At 43.1% G+C, this 26931-nt stretch overlaps 1 protein-coding gene across 3 annotated transcripts in view; it reads left to right on the top strand.

Moving 5' to 3' along the window:
- Window positions 1-2448: 2448 nt before the first annotated feature.
- TGFBRAP1 (transforming growth factor beta receptor associated protein 1) overlaps window positions 2449-26931 on the top strand; it is a 58490-nt gene continuing 34007 nt past the window's right edge. The window contains exons 1-4 of one of the 3 annotated variants that reach the window (XM_030569772.1): window positions 2449-2531; window positions 9307-10008; window positions 16071-16265; window positions 24061-24215. In XM_030569772.1, coding sequence (XP_030425632.1) covers window positions 9327-10008; window positions 16071-16265; window positions 24061-24215 — 1032 coding nt within the window. In that variant the 5' untranslated portion in view covers window positions 2449-2531; window positions 9307-9326. Of the gene's footprint in view, window positions 2532-4451; window positions 4478-9306; window positions 10009-16070; window positions 16266-24060; window positions 24216-26931 lie in introns of those variants that run through there. The other 2 variants (XM_030569780.1, XM_030569789.1) reach the window with 2 other exon arrangements.

Raw genomic sequence — 26931 nt, forward strand, 5'->3', positions numbered from 1 at the left:
AAGGCTTTCTGAAAATCTAAGTACACTCTATCCTCTGGATCACCCCGATCCACATGCTTGTTGACCCCCCTCAGAGAATACTAGTAGATTGGTGAGGCATGATTTCCCTTTACAAAAACCATGTTGACTCTTCCCCAAGAAATCATGTTCATCTATGTGTCTGATAATTCTGTTTTTACTACAGTTTCAACCAATTTGCCCAGTACTGAAGTTAGACTTACTGGCCTGTAATTGCTGGGATTGCCTCTGGAGCCTTTTTAAAAACATCATTGTCTCATTTGCTGTCCTCTAGTCATCCAGTACAGAAGCTGATTTAAATGATAGATTACATACCACAGTTAGTAGCTCTGCAATTTCACATTTGAGTTCCTTCAGAACTCTTGGGTGAATCCCATCTGGTTCTGGTGATTTATTACTGTTTAGTTTATTAATTTGTTCCAAAACCTCCTCTAATGACACCCTATCTGAGACAGTTCCTCAGATTTGTCACCTAAAGAGTGGCTCAGATTTGGGAATCTCCTTCACATGCTCAGCTGTGAGGACCAATACAATGAATTCCATATAGTTTTTCTTCAATGGCCTTATCATCCTTGAGTGCTCCTTTAGCATCTGGATTGTCCAGTGGCTCCACTGGTTGTTTAGCAGGCTTCCTGCTTCTGATGTACTTACACTTTTTTTTTGCTGTTACTTTTTTGGTCTTTGGCTAGCTGTTCTTCTAATTCTTTTTTTGGCCTTCCTAATTATCCTTTTACACTTCACTTGCCAGAATTTATGCTCCTTTCTATTTTCCTCAATAGGATTTAACTTCCATCTTTTAAAGGATGCCTTTTTGCCTCTAACTGCTTTTTTTATTTTGTTGGTTAGCCACAGTGGCACTTTTTTGGTCCTCTTACTATGTTTTTAATTTGGAGTATATACTTAAATTGAGCATCTCTTATAGTGTCTCTAAAAAGTTTTCAAGCAGCTTGCAGGGATTTAACTTTTGACACTGTACCCTTTAATTTCTGTTTAACTAACTTCCTAATTTTTGTGTAGTTCCCCCTTTTTGAAATTAAATGCTACAGTGGTGGGCTGCTTTGGTATTCTCGCTCCATTCCCCCTCCCTCTGTCGCTCGCTCTCCCACACCCTCACTCAATTTCACTGGGCTGGGACAGGCGGTTACAGTGCGGGAGAGGGGTGAGGGCTCTGCTTGGGGCTGTGGGCTCTGGGGTGGGGCCAGGGATGAGGGATTTGGGGTGTGGGAGAGGGCTCCAGGCTGGGGCAAGGGGTTCATGTGTGTGTGTGGTATGGGTTTTGGGTGGGGAAGCGGGCTCTGAGTGAGGCCAGAAATGCGGGGTTCAGGGTGCAGGAGGGGGATCTGGGCTATGGAGGGGGTTGGGGTGCGGGGGGGGGGGTGAGGGCTCCAGCTGGAGGTGTTGGCTCTGGGGTGGGGCTGGGGGGTTGGGATGAAGAGGGGTCTCAGGCCTGTGGCAAGGCATTGGAGTGTGTGGGATGCGGGGTCCGAGGGGGAGTTTGGGTGCGGGAGGGAACTCTGAACTGGGGCAAATGTTGGGGAGTATGGGGTGCAGGGTTCCAGTGGCACTTACTGTGGCTCCCAGGAAGCGGCTGCCTGGTCCCTGCGGCCCTTTGGCAGACGGGTGGCCAGGAAGGCTCCATGCACTGCCCTTGCAACCACAGGGGCCACCCCTGCAACTCCCATTAGTTGTGGTTCCCGGCCAATGGGAGCTGCGGAGCCGGCCTTTGGGGCGGGAGCAGCGCAGGTGATCTCCCTGGTTGCCCATGTCATAGGGCAGCAAGAACCTGGCGGGTACTTCCAGGAGCCACATAGAGCCAGGATAAGCAGGGAGCCTGCCTTAGCCTAGGGCCCCTGCTGAACCACTGACCAGACTTTTAATGGCCTGGTCAGCAGTGCCAACTGGAGCAGCCAGGGTCCCTTTTTGACAGGGGGTTCCAGTTGAAAACTAAATGCCAGGCAACCCTAGGTGCAGTATGGAAGAAATGATTGTCCACATGAGGGCATAAATGGAGGGAATGGTGTGAGGGCTGTTGGTTGGCAAGAAGTGCATGGGGGAAGCAAGCAGCTGTGTGTAGGGCATGAGAGGCATGAATTGCACAAGACAGGTGAGTGTGTGGGGCCTGCAGGGGCAGTTAGTGTGGGGTGGGAAAGTGAGACTGCAGGAGACAGGGCAAGAGTGTAGGGGAGCAGAAGGTGCTGGGCGATGAGATGTAACTGTAGGGGGTTGGGGAAACAGTAAATTGACTGGGGCGGGGCTGCCCTCACTCAGGCCACGCCCCCATGGAAGTCAATGGGGCGGTGCGTTTTTCTCCCCCACCCCCCCGGCCTCACGCCCCGTCCATCATCGGGCTCCGGGCCGGCGCCTCCCATGTGACCGGAAGGACCGGTGGAGCCGCCCCCGGAGGAGGCTGAGAGCCGCGGCGGGCCGCAGGCGGAGACCTGCCGGCAGCAGCGCGGCGCCGGTAGCGAAGCCGCCCCGGACCGGAGCCAGGGGTCTCGGCGCCGACAGCCCGGGTAAGCGCCGCCCCCTCCCTTGCCCCCCGCCGGGGCCGCGTTCCTGAGCCGCCAACCGCCGCCGCCTGGCCTGAGCGCGGGGCCCGAGCGGGGCAGGGACCCGGGCCCGGGCGCTGCGGGGAAACTTACTGGAGCCATTTTGTCCGGGCGGAGCCGTTCGCGAGCTGGTCCCCGAGACGGCGGGTGCAACTCGTGCCTGGGCGCCGCGGGGAGCGGCTCTGCCCGGTGCTGGGCGGGTCTAGGCGTCAGTCTCGGCAGGGTGGGGTGGGCGCTACGCGGTAATGACCGGAGAGCCGAGGTGGCTGCCGTGAGACCTGCTGCAGGCCAACATCTGCTGGTGAGAGAGCGCGAAGCTTTGAGGCACCTGGCATCTTCTCTGGGTCAGGGGCAGGTGCTCCCAGCGTCACAGCTGTGTAGCCCCTATTGCAGGGGTCCTCAAACTGGGGGTTGGGACCCCTCGGGGGGCTGCAAGGTTATTACATGGGGGGGTCATGAGCTGTCAGCCCCCACCCCAACCCCTGCTTTGTCTCTAGCATTTATAATGCTGTTAAAAATTAAAAACACTTGTGTATATTTTTAAGGGGGTTTGTACTCAGAGGGCTGGTCTACACTACAGGGGAAAATCAATCTTAGATATGCAACTTCAGCTACGTGAATAACGTAGCTGAAGTTGAAGTATCTAAGATCGAATTACTCACCGTCCTCACGGCGCGGGATCGATGTCCACGGCTCCCCCTGTCGATTCCGCAACTCTGTTCGGGCTGATGGAGTTATGGAATCGATATAAGCGCGTTCGGGGATCGATATATTGCGTCTAGATGAGACACGATATATCAATCCCCGAGCAATCGATTGCTACCCGTTGATACGACAGGTAGTGAAGATGTACCCAGAGGCTTGCTATGCGAAAGGGGTCATCAGTACAAAAGTTTGAGAATCTTTGCCCTATTGTAAGGGACCGCTCAGGGCAGAGTGACCCCTTAACAACTCTGCAGTCTTAGGAGAAAAAGGGGGAGTTAGCGGGTTGTAAACTGTTGTAATAAGCCATAAATCCTGTGTGTCAATTCAATCCATGATTTTTAGTGTGTAGCAGAATTATGATTTTAAACTCTGACTTATCTTTGAAAGGGTCCTGCAGGTTTCTTTTGAGGATAAGGATTGATAGATCAGATATAGAGTGATCACCTTGTGAAAAGTGTTCACTCAGGGAATTGGGTGTTTTTGTTTTATCAGCATACCTGCTTTGTGTGCGTAATATCTTAGGACAGACATGGCTACAACTACGCTGCATACTATATTGTACTGACCAATGTGCCAAAGCCTTAAGAGGCTATCTAATGATATCTCCAGAATGTTCTTAATTTATATTTAAAAGTCAGAATATTGTAGTTTTTTTATGTGTGTTGAATGTCCAGGTAATGGAAACAATACTAATTGCAATGGATGCTACCATGTATCTTATTTAGGGAGCATGCTATTGATGTTCAGTATTGAACAACTTCCCTTGGTATTTCTGTGAGAGATGTAATCTGGCACTTAAAAGAAACAGCATGTTCCAGTGCTATGTGCTTAAGACATAACATGCTGCAAAACATTTAATCAGATTTACATTTAAAAGATGTAGCATAGAGATTGTACTTAAGCTGAAAAAACGTTCTCTACAACCTTACTCCTGTATAGCCCAGTCACTTATTTTCTCTAGGCACTAGATCTATATTGTCAGAGAGCATTTTCCCCTGGACTTGCATGATTTGATTGTAGCATCTTAGGCTACAGGAAGATTGTAGTACTCTTGGTTACTTGTATATCTGTTTTTTATCCCCTTCATTCTGAAGTTTTAAAAAACAATTGTCTTGGTCAGGACCAGAATTGTATAGCTCTCCCACTGGCAATCCGCATTTTTACCCTGGTCTACGGGAACTTTGAGTGACTGTTGACCGCTTCAGGTAAGAAGGCCAGTCTAAAGTCTCAAGGGGTTGGCTTTTCATTCTAGGCTATAGGCTATTCTTCAGATTTCTGTTTTGGCAGCCAACCTGGGTGCAATTCTTTTACTGTATACATTGTGTTCCTTTTGATAATATGGTGGGACAATGTGATTACTTTGCCCTAGAGCAGGGGTAGGCAACCTATGGCACGGGTGCCGAAGGCGGCACATGAGCTGACTTTCAGTGACACTCACACTGCCTGGGTCCTGGCCACTGGTCCGGGGGGCTCTGCATTTTATTTAATTTTAAATGAAGCTGCTTAAACATTTTAAAAACCTTATTTACTTTACATACAACAATAGTTTAGTTATATATTATAGACTTGTAGAAAGAGACCTTTTAAGAACGTTAAAATGTATTACTGGCACGCGAAATCTTAAATTAGAGTGAATGAATGAAGACTCAGCACACCACTTCTGAAAGGTTGCTGACCCTTGCCCTAGAGATTCACATTGTAATTTTTTTACCCTGGGCTATTTCATTCTGAGGGTCTATTTTCATTGCTTAAAGTAAGGGCTCGTCTACACTAGCAAAGCTAAAGCATTGCCGCGGCAGCGCTTTAATGTGCCTTGTGTGATCGCTTTAAAAACAAAACAAAACACCTCAACGAGGGGCATAGCTCTCAATGCTGGGGTACTGTTTACACTGGTGCTTTATAGTGTTGCAACTTGCTGCACTCGGGTGTTTTTTCACACCCTTAAGCAAGAAAGTTGCAGTGCTGTTAACTGCCAGTGTAGAAAAACCCAAAGAAACGTAATTTAAGCCCTATGTGAAGAGGCAGTTCTAAAATAGCACAGATAACTGAAAAGTTTTATACGATTTTCCAGAAATTGCCAATTAAATCCCGGTGTGTAAGATCATAGTCATGTTCAGTTACCTTTTCAGCCTTTATAGAGGAAAATTTGGCCAGGTTTATCTCATGGTGAGATTCTTAACCAGTATAGTTGCTATTTTGGAATAGGCGCCCCTCTTTCATTCAGGTGCACATTTATTTTGATCAGTTTCAAATGATCTAGAAAGTACTGATTGTGAAGGCAGAGCAGCAAACAGCATAGTCAAAAACAGCTTGGTAATTCTTCTACTTAACATCATTCTGTGTGTGACTGTCACTGTTAGCTGACAAGCCCACTGAGTTTTGAATCAGTTTGTGTCTTTTAAATGCAACTTATATGGGTCTAGGTCTCGAGGTACATCTGCAAAGCAATTAAACTCCTGTGGCTGTGGTCAGCTGGCATGGGTTTGCAGGGTTTGGGCTGTGGAGCTGTAAATTGCTAGTGGGGAGGGTTCCCAACTCCTACAGCCTGAGTGCCAGCCTGAACCCTAAGGTTTCCACAGCAAGTTTTAGCCCTACGGTCTCCCCTCCCCAAGCCTGAGTTGGCCATGGGGACCAGGTATATTGTTGCAGTGTAGACAGAGCCCTAGGCCCAGATTTTAAAACCTGAGTACCTTTAATTATACCCCTAAAGCTATTTTTAAGCATCTGCATAGAAGTGACCTGATTTTTTCAGCGGTCCTTAGCACTTGCAACTCACTGAAGTTGCTGCTGTTTCTCTCCTCTTAATCAGTCCACTTCTATGCAGATGATTAAAAATGGATTTTTGAGTTTAATGACCCAGGTTTGAAATCATTAGTCAGAAATAGTTTCTGTTGGTGTCTTTCTGAGAAGGCTTACATTTTTCTGTGATCTAGTGGTTCGAAAGTAGACTGTTTTGGGAATATTTATGGAAACGTTCCTGTTTAATGCTTTGATATTTATTCACTTAATGATGAATAGTAGTGTTTTGGTGGTACTGGTCGTCTTGTACTTGTGTAGGCAGATGTTTAGGACACATGCATTTTATTTCACTATTTTTTTTCTGTTTACCTGTAAGTATTTGTGTACTAATAATAATTACTTTTGACTTCCTCCACAGGCCTCTAACTCTAAAATATTTCAGATGATGTTCAGAGTAGCATCAGTCTGTACACTAACTAAAGACCAGTCAGAATTTTCAGGTTTTAGGGTCATATTGGAGGGAAATTGCTCAAGACTCTTGTGTAGTTTAGGGTTTGTCTCCATTACCCGCTGGATCGACGGTCAGTGATCGATCCAGTGGGGGTCAATTTATCGCATCTAGTCTAGACATGATAAATCGTAAATAAATAAAAATAAATAAAATAAATCGATTGCCGAGTGTGCTCCCCTCAACTCCAGTACTCCACCAGGATGAGAGGCACAGGTGGAGTTGGTGGGCAAGTGTTAGCCATCGACTTACCGCCATGAAGACACCGCGGTAAGTAGATTTAAGTACATCAACTTCAGCTACGTTATTCATGTAGCTGAAGTTGCGTAGCTTAGATCGATCCCCCCCCAGTGTAGATTAGACCTAAATTTGTCACCCACTCTACTTCCTCACTAACTCTGTCAGGAAGGGTTGTGAGAGAGCTGCTTTCTGGTGGTTCACACTTCTTAAGGACAAGAGCCTCTCCGAGTGGGAAAAGCTAGTCAGTACTCAGATTTCATCGATGACACACATGCTTGTTTGCCTAATATTTGGTATGTTAAATGGGAAATTAACTTTAGTATTCCAAATTTAATTTGGATATAATGAAACTATAATTGATACCAACGTAGATCAGGTGTCAAACAACCACACTGTGACTTGTATCCATCCCCTTGTAATAGTTATCCATATGTAGGATCCTGTGTAAATCATGGTTTCATGCAAATCATAAAAATGCCTCCAAATCATGATCTTTCCATTTTTTTTGTAAAAAGGAAAATGTCTACAATGAAGTCTTAAGTAATTGTTTTGTACTGATCTTATAGTGCTGTGTGAAAATATCATTTGATCCTTGAAACTGACATTTAGTTGTAAAATTAATTTCATGCAAACTTTGTGAATTCAGTACTTTGTAATTTACACTATAGTGAATTTTCTAAAAACTTAAAATAAAATCTATGATTACACAAGGCCTGATCCATGAGATTCACATTTTGCAGAATACATCTGTCATATAGGGAAAAGTGCTCATAGATAATGGATGCAGAGAGAACCTTCTGAAGTGAATCAGTGTAGTAGTGTGATAAATAGTTCTGAGAATAGGGAACAGTACCCATTAATTTTTGTGGTGTTGAGCTTTAAACCTCATGAGAACACTTTATGGGCCACATTTTCAAATAAATTGGGTGTGCAGTTATATGGGTAAATCTAGTAATTGCAAATGCAGCTAGTCAAATAGAGTGCAGAAATAGTAGTGTTCTTAATTTTTCCTCATAGAATGAAACTGACAATTTCCAGTTACAACTTAGTTACTATGTGAGGGTGCCATATGGCTCTTTATTTTTGTGCAAAGCTCCCATTATCTGGGAGATTTGCTATGGATTCTGTGTAGTGTATTACTCTAGCTTTAACTTGAGCCGTCAGGTTACAATTAAAAATATAATTCGGCCTTCTCAAAATGAGTTTTGAAAGATGTGATGTAGACAAAGTCCCAAACTATTTCAGTATATTGAAATATGTAAATTGCAGTTTTGGTTATTGTGAACTGCTGTTTTGCAGCACCAACATTTAAGTTATTTAGTCTTTTCTTTCTTCTGCTTTGAAATGGATTCTCTGAGACCAAATAAACTAGATCTAGACTTTTTTATCTTACAAATCACCTTTTTTAAATTCAGAAAAAGCAATAATTGTCTGCAGCATTTTGTGCCCCCAAGTTTCTTGTCTAGATTTTTTTGATTTTTAGCATGCTGTGAAAAATTACTTCTACAGTGCCCCAAATATGCTAGTGTCTTTACATGTAGACACAGAATAAGGTGCTTAGTTGCTGTTGTATTACACCAGTAACCACTTGGGAGCTCCGTTGGTTGAAGGGTAAAACTAGAAAGGAACAATATAGCAACTGGAAGAGGCCTGTTTTGTTTATGCACGCAAAGCAACCAGCTATATTCTCAAATAAGCTATGCTTTTAATTAACCAAAATGCTTCCATTTTCTCTGCACCCTTTACACATACTTCTTCAATTTATTCAGTCCCCTAAAGGTTTTCCTTTCTTCCTTTGTAAGGTGACTTCTTTTGAATCCGGAGTCTGTTTTGAATATATACACCATAATCTGTATTGCTTGAGGGTTATATGTTGTATACTCTCTTTTTGTGCACTTCTTTTTAACAGTAGAAGATGTTGTGCATATTGAAGGTGGAATATGCCAATGATTAGAAGCAGATTTCTGAATGGCTTACTTTATAAAGGCATTCTAGATTGTCATTAACTTAAATTTGATCAAAGAGGGCATGAAGTGCTATGTGAGAGATGTTAACTTATCAACCTAAAGGCTATCCTTCACTAGAAGTTTATTGATGGTAGCCAAGCCTTTTACATGCTAAAGATGGGGTAATGATTTCAGAATTGACTGAGGCCATTGAAAGTCAGCGGGACTTAGATGCTTTTATTATTTGTATTGTAGTAGCACCTAGGAGCACCCGTCATTGTCAGGGCCCTATTGAGTTGGATGCTCTTGACAATTTTGTCCAGTTTCTAACAAATTGCTTTGGGATTTGGTGTTAGTGGTTTGCATTTGTTTACAGTGAAGTACTGCGGTTTGTTTTTTGTCTTTCATACTCACAACTGTGCTAACTTAGCCAGCTGTATTGTACTCAAACTAATGGTTGCTACTTGATTCAAGTATATATTGCTGAAAGCGCTGATAATCTGATGTTCTGTGTTGATTAGATAACTTTTTTGCGTGATGATGTTTGGCCCTACTTTTGTGTGGATGTGAATAAAATGCTGTTTCTTTCTCCCTTCCAAAGCAGATCATCCAGAAGACACAATGAGTTTGAAGGCCTTCAAGCTCGTTCCTGCTGTTGAGCGGGAGATGCTAATGGGAGACAAAGCTCGAATCAATGTTGAGTGCATTGAGTGTTGTGGGAAAAACCTCTATATTGGAACCAATGACTGCTTTGTCTTTCACTTTCTACTGGAAGAGAAGATATCAGCTGGAAAAATAACTTTTGCTGCCACCAAACAACTGCATAAATACTTGGGCTTCAAGAAAGCAGTCATTGAGCTGAAAGCAGCTTCAGCACTCAACAGGCTACTGGTGCTTTGTGACAACACAATAACATTAGTTAACATGATGAACCTGGAACCTATCCCCACTGGAGCTAGAATAAAGGGAGCTGTGACATTCACATTAAATGAAAACCCTATGAGTGGGGACCCTTTTTGTGTAGAAGTTTGCATTATCTCAGTGAAACGGCGGACCATCCAGATGTTCATGGTGTATGAGGATAGAGTCCAGATAGTGAAGGAAGTTTCCACTCCGGAGCAACCCTGTGCCGTGGCTGTAGATGGTCATTACTTGTGCCTTGCTCTCACTACACAATATATCATACTGAATTATAATACTGGCATCTCCCAGGATCTGTTCCCGTATTGCAGTGATGAGAAACAGCCAATTGTGAAAAGGATAGGCAGACAGGAGTTTCTGCTGGCTGGACCTGGAGGGTTAGGTGAGACTAAAAATGTTTTAACTTCCAATTTAGTTTTCCTCCATTTCACGATCAGCTTCCTGGATTGAGGTAACTCTAATAATTGATGCCATAATGTAGAATAAATACTGCATTTCCTTACAGGATGTACTTGCAATACTTTAAAATTGAAGGATAAGTAATTCAGTAAGTAAAACTAGTTCTGGGTAGCACTTTAAAAATGGTAAACTTGAATTGATCTAGATAAATTTGTTTCTGGGGTGTCTATAGTGTAATAGAAAAATTTAGGTGGAATAAATTCTACTGTCTCATCACCCAGGGCAAAACAAAAGTATGAACCAAATGAAATTTTAAAAGCTGTTGGCATCAGATTCTAGCTATAGAGACTGATTGAAACTGGGACTCAGGCAACCCAAATTTTCTTGTTGCATGACTGGGGACAAGCTATCAGTGCCTCTGTTTCTTCATCACTGAAAGACAGTTATACTCCCTCATCTTCATAAAGCCATGTGCAAGCTACTGATACAGCATAGCAGCAGAAATTACTTTTTTGTTTGCCTTGCTCACTTGCCTAAATTTCCCTGATAGAACTGTTCAATTAGTGGACTAATGGACTTCAGGAATAATAATTACATTAGAGAAATTTGAAAGGGACACCTTGGGGGAATTCTGCCATAAAGTATGAAAACAAAACTAGATTGCAAGCAGAACATCAAAGTCCCCTCTTCCTGGGAGGTCTAATTTCTCTGTCCCAATTCTTCTGTAGCTTGCATAAATAGCTGTCTTAGAGTGTGCTCTGAACTTGAACTTCTCCAATCACAGGAGCTGAAGGCCCCTCAGAGGGAATGCTCTACCACCAGCACTTCTCTCAGATTGATGGGGAGCCACCTGAGTGCCTCTTCAATCATAAGTGTAGCATGTAGCAGTGTGACATAAGGAGATAGTCAGTCAGTCTGTCTCAAGTATCAAGGTCCCAACTCAGGGCTGTATGCAGCTTTTACAAAATACATGAAGGGATCCAGTTGTTATGGGCATTTAGAAGACCACTGTTACTAATCAGGTTTGTTTCAATTATATTGAATTTACTGGATTTGTTGGTCATGTGTCTGAAGTGTTAAGTTACAAACCTTGCCAGTCTGGATTCCAAATACAAGGCATTTTTCTTTGACCTTCCTGTCTCTTACATAAACACACAGCAGCAAGTACACTTGTTTTGGGAGGATATTTTTTAATATAAGACACTCTAGTGGATCTGCTTCTTCCTCTGAAGAGAGGATGAGAGAACAAACATTTGACATACCTAATCTTGTTGCTTAATGCACTACTGGGAGACACTCAGATACTACGATGATAAGCATGGTATAAAAACCTATTTAGACCAGAACAGAACAGACCACTGTTGGCTCTGAAAGGGGTGAAGTGATGTATCAGTATATCAATTGTTGTCAGGTTGAGAATCAACGGTCATATCCTGCTGTTGTCACTTGCAGGATGAACCTTTATACCCATGTTGGACAACTATGCTTAATATCTAGATTATCGTTGCATGAGTAACCTCAAAATAGTATGGCAAAAAGTTATTGTGATTTATCACTCTAGCTCAGGAGTGGGCAAACTTATTGGCCCAAGGGCAACATCCGGATGGGGAAATTGTATGCAGGGCTGTAAATATAGGGCTGGGGAGGGGGTTTGGGATGTGGTGTGTAGGAAGGGGCTCAGGGGCAAAGGGTGCCGGTACAGAGGTTTGGGGTGCAGGAGGGGTGAGGCAGGGGGTTGTGGGCTCAAGTTTTGGGGTTGGGGTGCAAGAGGGGGTTCAGAGTGCAGGAAGGGGCCCAGGGCAGAGGGCTGGGGTGCAGCAGGGAACTCAGGGCAGGGTGTTGGGGTGCAGGAAGGGTGCGGTGGGGGCCTCAAGGCAGGAGGTTAGGGGGCTAGGGCAGGAGGGGATGCGGAGTTCAGAAGGGGGCTCAGGGCAGGAGGTTGAGTGCAGGAGGGATTTGGGGTGTGGGCTCCAGCCTGGTACCGCTTACTTCAAGTGGCTCCAGGAGGGTGGCAGTGGGGCTCAGGCAGGCTCCCTGCCTGCCCTGGCTCTGTGCTACTCCTGAAAATGACCAGCATGTCTGACAGCAGCTGCTGGGGGTGGGATGGGGCAGGCTGCTTCACTGTATGCTGCCTTCACCTGTGAGTATCACCCCTGAAGCTCCCATAGGCTGTGGTTCCCCATTCCTGGCCAATCGGAGATGCAGAGGGCGGTGCCTGCAGGCAGGGGCAGCCCCTGGAGCTTCAGGGATGTGGTGCAGGCCACTTCTGGGAGCGGCACGGGGCCAGGGCAGGCAGGGAGCCTGCCTTAGTCCTGCTGCGTCACGGGGCTGGCAATCCCGCAGGCCGAATTGAAAACCTTGATGGGCCCAATCTGCCTACAGGCCATAGTTTGCCGTACCCTGCTCTAGATGTAGACTGGCACTTATAGATTTGATATGCTGCAGTGAAAATCAAGATGGCATTCATATATTTTGTTTTATTTAATCAGTCTGTTCTTTAACACCTACTTCTGAATGAGTCTCTCTAAAGAATTTCATTCTTACCTTCCCTTTTTTATTTTTCATTTTATTTTATTTACTTTTAGTGTAAAAGAAACTCTACACCAAAGACTTCCTGTCATCCACTTCAACTACTTCTTCACTAGATCATTCTTTTTAATTTTCTTGCCTTTTCTTCCCTGCCTTCCTCAACTAGCTAAATACTGTTCTGTTTTTAGTTTCTGTTCCTACTTGAAAGTTCTAGAGACGGTGGCAGATATAGGCCCTCTTCCTGTCTCACCTGGCATAATACCTAGGACCCAGGTCTAGACTGGGAAAATACGTTGTGTTTAAAGGCTATTTATTAGTCAGTATCTTTTTGTGTGTTCAAACACATATTAGTGTAAAAGTATAATTAGGCAGGCCAAAAAAGATTTCAAAGAGCAGCTAGCAAAAAACACAAACGAACAGCATTTTTTTTAAATATAGTGCAGACCCGTTTACTTGTGGATGTCGGGAGTCAAGCTGTCAAGACCGTGTGTTAATGGACTGCGGGTTAAGAGGCCCATGCTGAAATATCTTAAGATATCTATAGTGTATATACTTGTATAATTATCTAAGGTTACATATATATTCAGTGGCCCAAACACTGCAGGCCTATCTGTTAACGGTGCTTTGCAAGAATATAAATTCAAATGTGTGATGTAATAAAAACATTACTACTACGCAGGAGTGAAAGTAAGTCAGGACACTTATCGGTACGGGGTGAGGGGGGAATAATAAATCATTGGGACCAGATAGTATCCACCCAAGTGTTCTGAAGGAACTCAAATATGAAATTTAGGACTACTGACTGTGGTATATAACCGATCACTTAATCAACCATTGTATGACTGGCAGATAGCAGCTAATGTGAGGTTGATTTTTAAAAAAATGGCTCCAGAGGTGATCCTGGCAATTACAGGCTAGTAAGCCTGTCTTCAGTACCTGGCAAATTGGTTGAAACTATAATAAGGAACAGAATTATCAGACACAGAGATATGTTGGGGAAGCATCAACAGGGCTTTTGTAAAGGGAATTAGAATTCTTTGAGTGTGTCGTCGAATGTTGACAAGGGTAGTCCAGTGGATATAGTGAACTTGGACTTTCAGAAAGCCTTTGATGGCATGGTCCTTCACCAGAGGCTCTTGAGCAAATCATGAGATAAGAGGGAAGGTCTTCTCATGGTTCAGTAACTGATTATGATAGAAAACAAAGGATAGGAATAAATGGTCAGCTTTCAGAAAGGGGAGAGGTAAATAGTGGGCTCCTGAAATGATCTGTACTGAGTTCTGCAGCTGTGCTGCCCGGCAAGAGCTCGCAGCCCCACCACCCAGAGCATTGTGCAGGTGGCACAGTGAGCTCAGGCTGCAGGGGAGGGGCCGCGGGCTAGCATCCTGGGCCAGGAGCTCAGGGACCAGGCAGGAGGATTCTGCAATCTGGATGTGGCCCATGGGCCATAGTTTGCCAGTACTTTTCCTGGTATGTTATATGTGGTTTTACAACCGCTTTGTAACATAGTTAAGTTCTGTATATCTTGGCATTTAAGTGTTACCACTCTTCTAACAATAACTATTTCAAACGTGGTTCCAACTAATATTTGAGCCTATTGTAGACAGAGCAAATGTTGATGAGGGTTGTTTTTCTTCATACTGGCTATCATTTCCATGTATACTTTCTGGACAGAGGAATAGGAAGGTTATGTGGTGCATTTCCTCAACAGTTGCTCACGCTATGTAGTCATCAGTTACCAATACAGTTGTTTTCTTCCTTCTTCTCACCCACTTGGAAAGCTCCTAATACCTTCAGCTTTTGTGGTAGGCAAAAGTTCTATCACTTTACCTAAATGGACATGTCTGCTTTTGCCTTTGTTTGTCAAAATGGGATGAGAAGAAAAATGAGGCTTAGTTTGCCCGACTTGTTTATGTGCATGCTCAGCAACATGCTTCAAAAGAAAAATGCTGGTGTCTGGATGGCTGAAGATTGATAATTGGAAAAATCTCTGCATTTCCAGTTTTGAAATTAGCATAGTTCAGTAGTGGCTAACATATGTTACCATTACATAGTTATTCAGTTTCTTATGTGAAATGAGTTGATTTCATTCTAGTTCCCAGTAGCCACATGTTCACATCACAAAAACTACCAAAACCACTGTTTGCAATAATTGGCAGTGTTATTGGCCATCTCAGATGAGGATGGAGACAGACATACAATCTTGATACTTAGAACTTTCAGATTCAGGGTTGAGGTAAACAGGCAGAAATTGGCTTGAGAAAGTATCATATTGTTGCTGCCCAGGCTTTACCTGTTCTAGAGGACTTAAATGTCTAGGGTACCTGTAGATTATCATTAAAATCACTAAAACCAAAATGTACCAGTACTATATTCCATTCTGAACTTTGCATATTGAATTATATTATGAAGCCTAATTTAAGTGATTTTTATGATCTCTAGATATTGAGTATTCTGTATAAAAAAAACCTGTGGCTTGATTTGCCATTAGGAATTTATTGTACAATTTTTGGAAGTGCTAATAGATTTTTCTCTCAAAACAGAAGTACTGCATAAATCTCTGAGGGAAAGTGGGGAGAGAGATATAGATCCTTAAAGTCTATAGTATGATTAGTGGCAAATGATCCAGAAGAGAGAGATGAGTCAAAGTGATTGAATGGTTACTTGAAAAAATACAAAATACATGGAGTCTAGCAGAGAAAATAACTGCAAATTAAGTGGAAAAGAGCCTTACTAAAAATTCAGTAAGGCTTTGGAGACTATCTTCATTTTTAATGTGTTTTTATTAACTCTTCAGTGTGTTTTTTTTGCCTTGTGTGGCAATTTGCTTTGCAAGAATTTCTATCTTTCTTTCTGGATGTTTTTTGAAATTTTTGTAGACACATGTCTTGTAAGGGGGGAAAAAACCCTCTCTTCTGAAAGAATTGAGGACCTCACTCTACTATAGCAATTAGCTCAGGAAATGTGGGTGAATTGAATTAACTTGGATACTGAAATGTTCTGCTGGCATTTGAGATGTTAAAGGGAGCAGACAGGCCAAATTGCAAGAGGAAGAGTGGTCAGGCAACCTGTAGGAATATTTCTATATATATATATTTTTTTTACTAAGATAGGGACAGGCTCATGGAATGCTGGCTTGGGTTTGGTGGGTTAAAGGGCATACACCATGTTTTTAAAAGCAATAGTTCACTAAGTTTCTTGGACTTGAATTATTTATATCTAGGAGGAATAAGCATTGAAATGAAGCTTGCATTACTTTCCTGTGCACAAGAAAATAATGTTTTGTGTACTGATTTGAACATAATCAACAAATGTCTAATTGCAACAGGATCCTTGGAGATTCAGTGTTTTGTAAAAAGTTTAACAAATGCCCTTTCATTGTTAAAAGTCCTTCATTGTGTACATTTGTAAATTACTCATCATCCTGCGTTCATGGCAAGCAAGGTTCCAGTGTTTGACTCCTGGAAAACTGCAAGCTTTGGCTTAAGCTTCAGACTTTCTTCTCTTTCTTTGCAGGTATGTTTGCAACTGTGGATGGTATTTCCCAGCGTGCTCCTGTGCACTGGTCAGAGAATGTGATTGGAGCAGCCCTATGTTTTCCTTATGTAGTTGCTCTTGATGATGAGTTTATTACAGTGCATAGCATGCTGGATCAACAACTGAAACAGACCCTACCTTTTAAGGAAGGCCACATCCTACAAGATTTCGAAGGTATTAGCTAGTACACCCATTTCTTTGCATGAATTTCTTGGAACACAAAAAAATCAAGCTTATGCTGACATAGTATGAAGTAAAAAACCAAAAAACTGGCTCCTTTGAAGAACAAGCTACCTCTCCTGAAACACACAATAATAGAACATCCTTAAATGTAACACTTTATCCTGCTGTTAATAGTATTTTTGCTAAAGAATATTATGTCCTGTATTCCTACAAAACATTGCAAATGTAATTTCTTGTTCTTGTTTAAGTAATAGTCCTTACTATATTCCACTGTGGGTATGCATGCTCATCCTGTGTCCAGAGCTGGAAAATTTGAAAGTGTTTTTTGTTGGTCTGCGCATGCACCCTGGTTCACCTCATGCCTCCAACTGAGGCGATAAAGCATGGGGCAGACTGACTTCCTCTCCAGTTCCTTCTCACTGCCACATGATCTGGGTCACAACCTCTGTAGCTTCAACTTTGTCCCTTATGATAAGATTTTGCTTTGTAAATAGTTTTTAGTATCTTGTACTGTTTTAGTGTTTTCATAAAAACGAGGAGTCTGGTGTCACCTTAAAGACTAACAGATTTATTTGGGTAAGAAGTGGGGTTATTACCCACAAAAATGTGTGCCCAAATAAATCTGTTAGTCTTTAATGTGCCACCAGACTCCTCGTTGTTTGTTTTTGTGGCTACAGACTAACACAGCTACTCCTCTAGTGTTTTCATAGTTTAATGCTAGATTAATCTTTGGGGAACACTTCTCCTCCTCTCCACCCTTTGTACCTTATGTGGGTACTCGACTATGCCCACGACTCCATGCTTCAAACTCTGCGCTTCTTGCCAGCGATACTTCTTGATCAGCGACAACTACCAATGCTACTTGTACTGCCTCAGGGAAGCTCACCATCACAGGGAGGTACAATATCTGCTTCTTGTTCCCCAGCCGTACTGGAGAAGAGGAGGAACTCCAGCTTCAAAAACACCTCAGTCAGAGCAGGCCACGGAACTCTTTGTCTCTCCTTTCCTTACCCTACGTATCCTCTACTGCCCGAAAGACTTAAAACACCTTGGGACCAGCCTCCACATTTAGCTCTGAACTGCTGTCACCCCTTTGCCAGGAGACTTCCACATCCCCTTTCAACTCTTCCTACTGGCTGTATTGGGATCCCTCGGACCAATACATCCCTGCAGAGTTGGTCAGATCTGCTAAGGAATTACTCCTTGCTCTTCTTTCTCTGAGAGGAGGCATTATGCACTGGATCCAGCAGTTCTGCTGGAACCAGCAAGACTTCCACCTTCATCTCCAGACAAACCAGTAACCCCTTTGTCTCCTTCGCCTCTCCTCCCCTACTCCCCCAGATGAATTCAGGAGTGTCTTCATAGAGTTGCTGGTGAACTACAGATTCCTCTTGAAGAGATTCAGGAATCTGAGAACAAACTCCTTGATGTCCTCTACTCAGATTGGTAAAGGACTAATCTTTGTTTTTCACTCCTCTCCCAACTCTTTGGTGGTCAAAGCACCTTCCAAAAGGGCTAGATAGAAACACTCCTGGTCTACTTCTGTGGGCAAAGAGGTTAAATGCCTAGATCTATTGGGAGAAAGGTGTTCTTATCATTTAGCCTTCAGTTCAGGATACTAATATTCAAGGTACTAATGGCCAAGTACAGCTTCCTGAACTACTCCAGGTTTTCAGAGTTGACTGACAGTTTTCCACAACAGGACAGAGCTTGTTTCCAAGTGGTGACAGATGAAGGCAGATTAATAGCAAAGGCCGACCTCAAATTTACAATTGAAGCTGCTGACACATCCTGTAGAGCTATGTCTACTGGCATTGTTAGAGAGTCATGGTTCTGTGTGTCACGGTTCCCTAGAAAGGTTCGGAATAGTGTGGAGGACCTCACCTTCAATTAATCAGTTATTCAGTCAGAAGACTGACATCCCTCTATCTCTACCTAGAAGGACTATAGGGCTACCGTCTGCCCCAGGAATAAGGTTAAGATTTTGTCACTGTTATTTTTAGTAAAAGTCATGAAGGGTTGCGGGCAATAAACAAAAATTCACTGAAGTCTGTGATCTCTCTCTGACTTTTACTAAAAATAACAGTGATAAAATGGGGCTGAGCCCTAGCTCTGCTGTAGAGGAGGAGAGTCCAGCACCCACTGCAGCTAGGATCTCCGGAGTCTAGTGCACTCTGTCAACACGTGGAGTGCAGTAACAATAGACCAGTGCATGCTGAACATCATCCATTCTGGCTATATGAATGAATTGGCCTCCCTACCTCCTCCACAGTCACCTTCCCCTTTAACTTTAGGGGACTGCTCTCAAGACTGTTCTCAAGCAAGAGGTGGATTCCCTATTAGACTGAGGAGCAATAGAATGTGTCCCCTGAATACCAAGGAGGCAGCTTTTATTGGACTTATTTCCTTATACTCCAAAAGAAGGGTGCATGGAGACTAATTCTCCACCACCACCACCCTGACCACTTCATTTGCAAACTCAAGTTTCATACGGTTATGCTGGCTCCTGTAATGCTATCACTAGAAAAGGATGTGGTTTACAGCTCTCTATATGAAGGATGCTTACTCTCATGTAGATATTCATCCTGCTCACAGATGCTTCCTAAAGTATTTGCAGTAATGGCAGCTCACACTAGATACCTCGGTCTCATTGTCTTCCCCTGCCTTGATGACTTGTTCCTTGTTGCCAAGTCATGCCAGAAGGCCCATGCTACACCTCCTTTCTTCCCTGGGGGTCAGTGTAAATGCAGAAAAATCTATTCTCACACCTGCAGTCTCTGGACGTCATTGGGGGCCACTCTGGATTCGATTATTGCAAGGGCATACTTGCCAAGGGACAGGTTTCAGACCATGAATAGTATTATAGCCCCTGTGGCAATCAGCCCTCCAATACTGGTCAAAACATGCCTGTCTCTTTTAGGTCATATGGCATCATACACTCACGTCACTCTGTTCGCAAGACTCCATCTTCGTTGCCTTCAAATATGGCTCCAGTTGACATACTCTCCAAACCGCCATCCTGTGAACTGCATGGTAGCTTTCTTTCCTACTGTGGTGGACAAATCCTTCACAGATGAGAGTCGATGTCCCCTTTCTCCCCACTTCTCCAGACCAGGACCATTACTACAGATGCATCCCTTTTTGGTTGAGGAGCTCACTTGGGCAGCCACACAGCACAAGGCACCTTGACGTCACAAGAGTCTAGGACGCGCATCCATATTCTGAAGGTATGAGCAGTCCGGAAAGCATACCGAGGCCGCTTTTTTTTTTTCCTGTTCATCCGCACTCACTGCATCCTTATGCTGTCAAGCAATGTTATGACAGTCTTCTACATCAACAAACAGGGAGACGCAAGATCCATCTCCCTGTGCACAAAAGCAGTTATCTTGTGGAACTAGTGCATCGGCAACCAAATCACCCCATCATCAGCCTACCTTCCCAGAAAACAAAATATGCTCCGACTCCTTCAGCTGACATTTTTCAATTGACTACAAGTGGGAGCTTCACAACTTGGTGCTGCACAATCTTTGATCTATGGGGGACCCTAATCAGAGATTAGTTCTCCTTCATAGCGAACAGAAAATGCAACACACTGCTGCAGGGGAGGCCCAGGTCACCACTCCCAAGGTGAGAGATTACTTCTTCCTTGGTCAGATTGCCTGAACTATGCATGCCTTCTGCTACAACCCTTGTCACAAGTTTTGTGCAAAAGCTGGCAGGGCATGAGTTATCCTGATTGCCCCCTACTGGCTTAAACAATTTGGGTTCCTAAATCTCCTGTGCATGTAATCTTGAGTAGCAGTCATCTTCCCAACATTCCCTGAGCTGCTGGCCTCGTGAAATGACAAGATCAAGCACCCCAATCCGTATTCGTTTTACCTCAGGGGTTGCTTTTTGGATGGGCATCATCCTTAGAACGCTCATGTTCCACAGTCGTACAAGACATACTCTCTAACATTAGGAAGGATTCCACTAGGCAATGCTACCTGGCTAAGTAGAGATGTTTTTCTTCTCAGACACATCAAAGGAACGTTCTTCCAGAAGGTGCTGGTATCCCTCTCATTTTAGACTATATCCTTTTCATAAAGGCATCAGGGCTATCCATCAGCTCCTTACAAGTCCATTTGGTAGCAATTTAGTGCCTCCCATCCTCCTCCTGAAGATTATTCAGTCTTCACTCACCCACTGACCATTAGATTTTGGGAAGGCCTGATCAGAACCTTTCCACCTATTCATAAGTTTACCCTTCTGTGGGACTTGAACCTTGTTCTGTCAGCACTCACAATGCCATCCTTTAAAGCCCTAGCTTCCTGCTCCATTTTCCTTCTCTCCACAAAAGTTGTATTCCTTGTAGCCATCCCCTCAGCCAGAAGGATTGGCAAGCTTGGAGCAATAATGGCGGATCCTCTTTGTGCTGTATTCCATGAAGATAAAGTTCCACTCTGTTTATACCCCAAATTCACCCCCCAAGATTGTTTTGAAATTTCACTTGAGCCACTTTAACCAATCAATCCATTTAGCTGTGTTCTTTCTTAAACTGCACACTTCCTCAGAGGAACAGAGTCCACACCTTCGATGTCCAGCAGTCCTTGGTGATGGTCTTTGTAGGTAAAAGACCAATTGGGAAGTCCCAGAGACTATTCATCACTGTAACAGACTTAGGGGACAAGTGATCTCTACTCAGAGGATCTCCAAATGGATCTCTGGCTGAATTCTACACTATCAAACCTTCCCTCCGACCCCTCACCATGGATAAGAGCTCATTGCACGAGAGCACAAGCAATGACTAAGGCATCTCTTCAGAAGGTATCCCTTCTTGATATCTGTAAAGCAGCCACATGGGGCTCTGTTCACACCTTTGCAAGACACTATACCCTAGTCCAGGACTCCTACTGATGCCTCGTTTAGAAGGGCTGTCCTTTGCTCAGCCTACTATTTACATCTTTGCACCCTCCTCCTACTTAAGTACTGCTCGTTAATCACCTTCATTGGAATACAATAGGGACCATCACTGGAAGGAGAAGAGTAGGTTACTTAGAGTTTGGCTACACTTGAAGCTGTACAGCGCTGGGAGTTAAAGCTGTCTTCGTACAGCTGTATAGGGAAAGCGCTGCAGTGTGGCCACACTGACAGCTACCAGCACTGGAGTGTGGCCACATTTGCAGCGGTATTGGGAGTGGTGCATTATGGGCAGCTATCCCAGCGTTCAAGTGGCTGCAACGTGCTTTTCAAAAGGGGGTGGGGTGGAGTGTGACAGGGAGCGTGGGGGAGACAGGGTGGATTTTTGGAGCTAACACTATGTCAGCTCCCTGCCTTGCAAGTTCTAAGGACTTCAAGATACACAACACCAACCTTCAATCATTTTAAAAGTTTCGACCCCTTCCCCCACCCCTCCCTCATTCCCTTAATGCAAATAGCCTTCAGACCAGATAAGCAGCTGCTCCAAAATGGACCCCCCTCCCCCCCGGGCTGCTTCTCTCCTCAAGCAAACACTAGCTGTGGACATTCATCCCCTGCCTGCCTCTGCTCGAGCAAACAGTAATTGGGTTTGTTTTTTAGATAAGCAGCTCTGGGAGCCCCGAGTTCACAACAAAACAAAGAAAGGCATCATAACAAAACAAAGAGTGTTATCTTGACTTAAAACGCATTATGGGAAGGTTCTGGAGGTCAGTTACAGCGTAGTAAGATTAATCACTGTTTACACTGGCACCCCAGCGCTGCAAGAGCAGTGCTGTTCTCTTTATTCCTCTCGTTGAGGTGGAGTACAGCCAGCGCTGTAGCCAGGGAGATACAGTGCTGTATGTGCCTTGCCATTGTAGACGGGGAGTAAGTTACAGCGCTGTAATGCCACCACCAGCGCTGTAACTCTCAAGTGTAGCTAAGCCCTTACAGGAGGAATGTGGTCCCTATCTGTATTCCACCACCTGCCATCTTCTCCTCTGATTCACGATGGAGAAGGAACTGGAGAGGCAGTCGGTCTGCTCTGCTATTTATGCCCTCGGTCGGAGGCACGAGGTGAGCCAGAGTACATGTACGTGGACCAATGGATGCTACTTTCAAATTTTCCAGCTACTGGCTCATGGTATGCATGTGTAACCTCCAGTGCAATACAGATAGGGACCACACATCTCGAAGAACGTCCAGTTACGAGATTGGTTTTGAACTGAGTAAAGTAAAGCACTGGCAAACTTTATGCACGAGTCGTCTGACTGATACCATTGTGCATAAAGTGGAGCATGTGTGTCTGCCACTGGAGCCCTCGCTTGTAATTTTACACAATTTTTTCCTTCAAAGGAACACTGTCAACTTAAAATTTTTGTAAGTGAGTTGAGTTATTTGTATAATACATCTGCAGATGACGCCGCCTCCTCCTGCCAAACCCTTTTGTAGGTGTGGAATCACACTTTTTATAACACTTTCTCTCTCTTTGGTTGTTCTGTAAGATGATCAGAAACCAGCTATTTGAAAAAGCTGACATGCAGATAGTAAAAAAGAATGAAAACACCAATTTTTTTTGTTTAGTAAGCATACGTGGTATCCATAAAAACAATGCCAAAAAAACTTTAGAAATGATTTCAAGTTAGCTTTCCTTTCGCTATGGATTTCAGTTTCATATCTACATTGAATATAATATAGCTTTGTATATTATGGAAGAACCTTGCTAAGTTGCACTGGAACCTGTTTTCCAGCCTACAGTTCACTAAAGCATGAATCATCTAAGCAATATAAACATAGGTAATGTTGCTCTCTCTGTGAGCCAATGGAATGCAAAACACTCTGACCAACCCTCAGAACTCATAATACAGCAACGATCAGCTGTATGTTGCTCTATGTCACAAGGTGGCACTTGTGTTGAGAGTATGTTGTTTCTGGTTTTGTCTCTGGCAATTGTAAATTGGAATGTTTCCAGTTTAGTGAAGGGTGTTAGTGAGGGGTATATGTGAGAGAGCCCGTGTATCTGTGTAATCACAGGGTATCCCAGCCTTGTATTATGAATTTTTACCACTTCTGCTCAATGTACTCACACACCCTTCTGTGATGACTGTTAAAATGACCATGAAAAATACTCTTCCCTGACAAATATGCAAATACAGGTTTGCAGGCTGGGGTGCACCTTTTTTTCCCTGGTTTGTGATACATTAAGATGTACAGAAAACTTTCTGTACTAGAACACACATTTATGTCTGTGAAAATAAACAAAAATTACTAGTTTGAGTGGACTTAAAATTTATTTTTGTAGTTTAAGGACAAACTTAAAGGTACAGTACAGGGATCGGCAACCTTTGGCGCACGGCCCGTCAGGGTGAGATCCTTGGTGGCCTGGGCCAGTTTGTTTATCTGCCATGTCCGCAGGTTCTGTCAATCACAGCTCCCGCTGGCCGCGGTTCGCCACTCGAGGCCAGTGGGGGCTGCAGGAAGTGGTGCAGGCTGAGGGATGTGCTGGCTGCCCTTCCCACAGCCCCCGTTGGTCTGGAACGGCAAACTGCGGCCAGTGGGAGCCACAATCCTGATTCTGCTGACACAGCGGGTAAACAAACTGGCCTGGCCTGCCAGGGGCTTAGCCTGACAGGCCACATGCCAAAGGTTGCCGATCCCTGGTATAGTATAAAATTTGTTAAATATATTAATTGCAAAGATGAGCTTCAGAACTTGAAAACAAAGACAACTACATTTTTATATCATTCTGTTATTCTGTAGCAATGGTAACGTTTAATGAAGTCTCTAGAAATCAGTTCGTACTGTTCAAAATGCCAATTGCCAATTTTTTTTTGTCTTCTCTACTCAGGAAAGGTAATTGTAGCCACCAATAAAGGTGTGTACATCTTGGTGCCATTACCTTTAGAAAGACAGATTCAGGATCTTCTAACCAGCCACAGAGTGGAAGAAGCCCTAGTCTTAGCAAAGGCAGCGCGAAGGAACATCCCAAAAGAGAAATTTCAGGTTTGTCCGACCTTGAACATATGTGAGAATATGTGGAAGTTGGTCCAGTGGTAAAGAAGTAACTGAAGAGGGAGAGCTCTCCAGAGAGAAATCCAATATCTCCTATTCGTTGGGTCTGAGGAGTTAGCTATGCTGCTGTGTTGACTCTGGGTTGGAGTGATAATGAGTCGGCAGTATTGGAGTACTGCTGCCTGGTTGTCTTCTCTCTACAGTTGTTTCTCAAAGGTGTTAATGGCATCATTAAAAGATGGTGCATGTTCTATCATGCTGATAAAGAGATCGTGTGATATAAAGGTGAGATGGTGAGAGAATGGATAAAAAAGTGAATGATGGGTTGTGCTTTTTACATAGGTTCTCCTTGCCTCCTCATGGTGAAATCATCCCACTTTTTCAGTGTTGTGATTTCTTTGAAATCATGGTCTATAGAGCATATAATTAAAAAACCAATCAAACAAACTCCAAATCTGAGAATAAGTGAAGAGCCACATGGGCATACTTTTTTGTAAAGTATCTGTCCAACTATTTAACATATTGTTAAGATTATAGAACAAGACATTTTGGTTTTAAGGAGAAAAAACAATCATTTGCATGGATGTGGATCAGTTTCTTTTGCAATCTTTATGAAATCTTATCACTTGGGTAACATTTTCTAGATTTTTTTTTAAGGCAGCCAGAAGGGACCATTGTGATGATCTAGCCTGACTGCTACATAACACAGGCCATAGGATTTGCCTAGATTATGGTCTGCTTCAAGTCTAATAGTTGTGATTGGACTAGAACATAACTCTTTAGAAGAACATCCTTTCTAGATTAAAAAATAGATTCCAGTGACAGAGAATTCACCACAACCCTTGATAAGTTCCATTGTTAACTACACTCACTATTAAAAATAAATAAAAATTGGACTTTTTTTCTAGTCTGAGTTTGTCTAGTTCCAACTTTCCCTCGAAGAGTCTCAATTCTTTATGAATACTAATGCCTCACAAACAAGGGTGGATGGAAAACTAAAGCAAAGGTGACCTAACCAAGTGAGGTGATGGCAGTCAGGAATAGAACCCATGGGACTTGACTCAGGCACCTGTTGTAACTCCTGACAAATACAATCTTAGTTACATGTATGTATGTGTGTGGTTTAGTTGTATATGGATGGGTTTTAAAAAGTGAAATTCAGTGCTGACTTAAGACAATACTTAGTCCTGCCATGAGTTCAAGGGACTGGATTAGATGAGCTCTCGAGATCCCTTCCAGTCCTATGATTCTGTTATGACTGTTGGTTGTCATCAGAAGCATTCATGAGGCAGAATCTCAGTTGGAAACTGCCTTTGTTGAGCCATCGAGATGAGTGTATCTGTTCCCTTCCTTCTACATGTGCATGGGCTTCTAAGAGCAGGTCTACACTTAAAATTCTGAGCTGCAGGCTTTGTTGAAGACACTACTATGCCAATGGGAGAGCTGCTTCTGTCGATGCAGTTAATCTACTTCCATGAAAGTCAGTAGCTGTTGATGGGAGAAGCCTTCCTATTGATATAGTGCTGTCTCCACCGGGGATTAGCTCAGTATAACTTGCTCAGGGGTGTGGATTTTTCACGCCCCTGGGCAATGTAGTTCATAGTGTAGATCTGTCCTAGATGACGAAGTGGAGTAAATATAGTAATAAACACTTTTTTAGTGGAAGCCCAAATATACAGAGAAGTAGCATGAAGTCACCACAAATGTGTTAAAAGAACATAGTTCTTACAAAATAAGCTTAAAGTGCTCAAGAAATTAAAATGTAATAAAACATTGACCCAATAAATGAATCTGATTGAAATAAGATGTATTTTTATCCAAGTAAATGACATTTTTAAACTTGTAGAAATATATCATTAATCATCTTTCTCTGACTTCCTTCTCTTCGAGGCCTTCTTTGGTCACTATAATGACATTTAACAATGAGTTTTTCTCAATAATCTGGGAGCATCTGTAATTCAGTGGGCAGGTTAATGATAGAAAGTCAAGGGAAGTGTCTTTTTTGTTTATTTTTGTTTTAAAAAAATGCAGAATTATAATTTTAATGTCACCCTCTGCAGCAAGGCAGTGGGGGAATTACTGTTCTTCTAGGTCCTCCAGTTGGTGGAAACTGATAATACAGTGTTGTTGGAAATGGGTTGAGTTTGGTAGCATTTTGAAAGCCCTTTCTCCCAGGAACGTAATAGTAACAAACATGGCAAATCTCAAACAATTATGTAAATGTAGTCAAGAACATGTTTAAAATCAACTTTTTTTTTCCAGTGTACTTTAATACAGACACATCAAATATGCAGCCCTCGCAAAGTTAATTTTTGGCTTTCAACTAACGGTACTGTTATAAGTTAATGCTCAGAATGTGATACCGGATTAATTTTTTTTTAATGTTACAGATTGTTGTAAATGGAAGGAGTGCTTCAAGTTGATTTGTCTTCACTGGCAAAAAAAGAAGCAATTCAGTGGTATTGATTATATATTTGGGAGGAATTTTGAAAAGGAAATAGGGTTTTTAAAAGATTGCCAGGTCCCTTCTGTGCACTTGGTTTAGATGAAGCCCTAGAACATGAAAACAGAGTGGTGAAAACTGTTGGGAGATTGGTGGAGTATGACGCAGCATCCACATGCTCTTTTTTCCCTCCCTCCCCCCAAAACTCAACTGAATTTTGAACAAAACTTTAAGAATAGCAAAAGTAACCATTCACCATTTAAA

This window comes from Gopherus evgoodei, chromosome 1 (assembly GCF_007399415.2).
Source record: "Gopherus evgoodei ecotype Sinaloan lineage chromosome 1, rGopEvg1_v1.p, whole genome shotgun sequence".
Lineage (NCBI taxonomy): Eukaryota > Metazoa > Chordata > Testudines > Testudinidae > Gopherus > Gopherus evgoodei.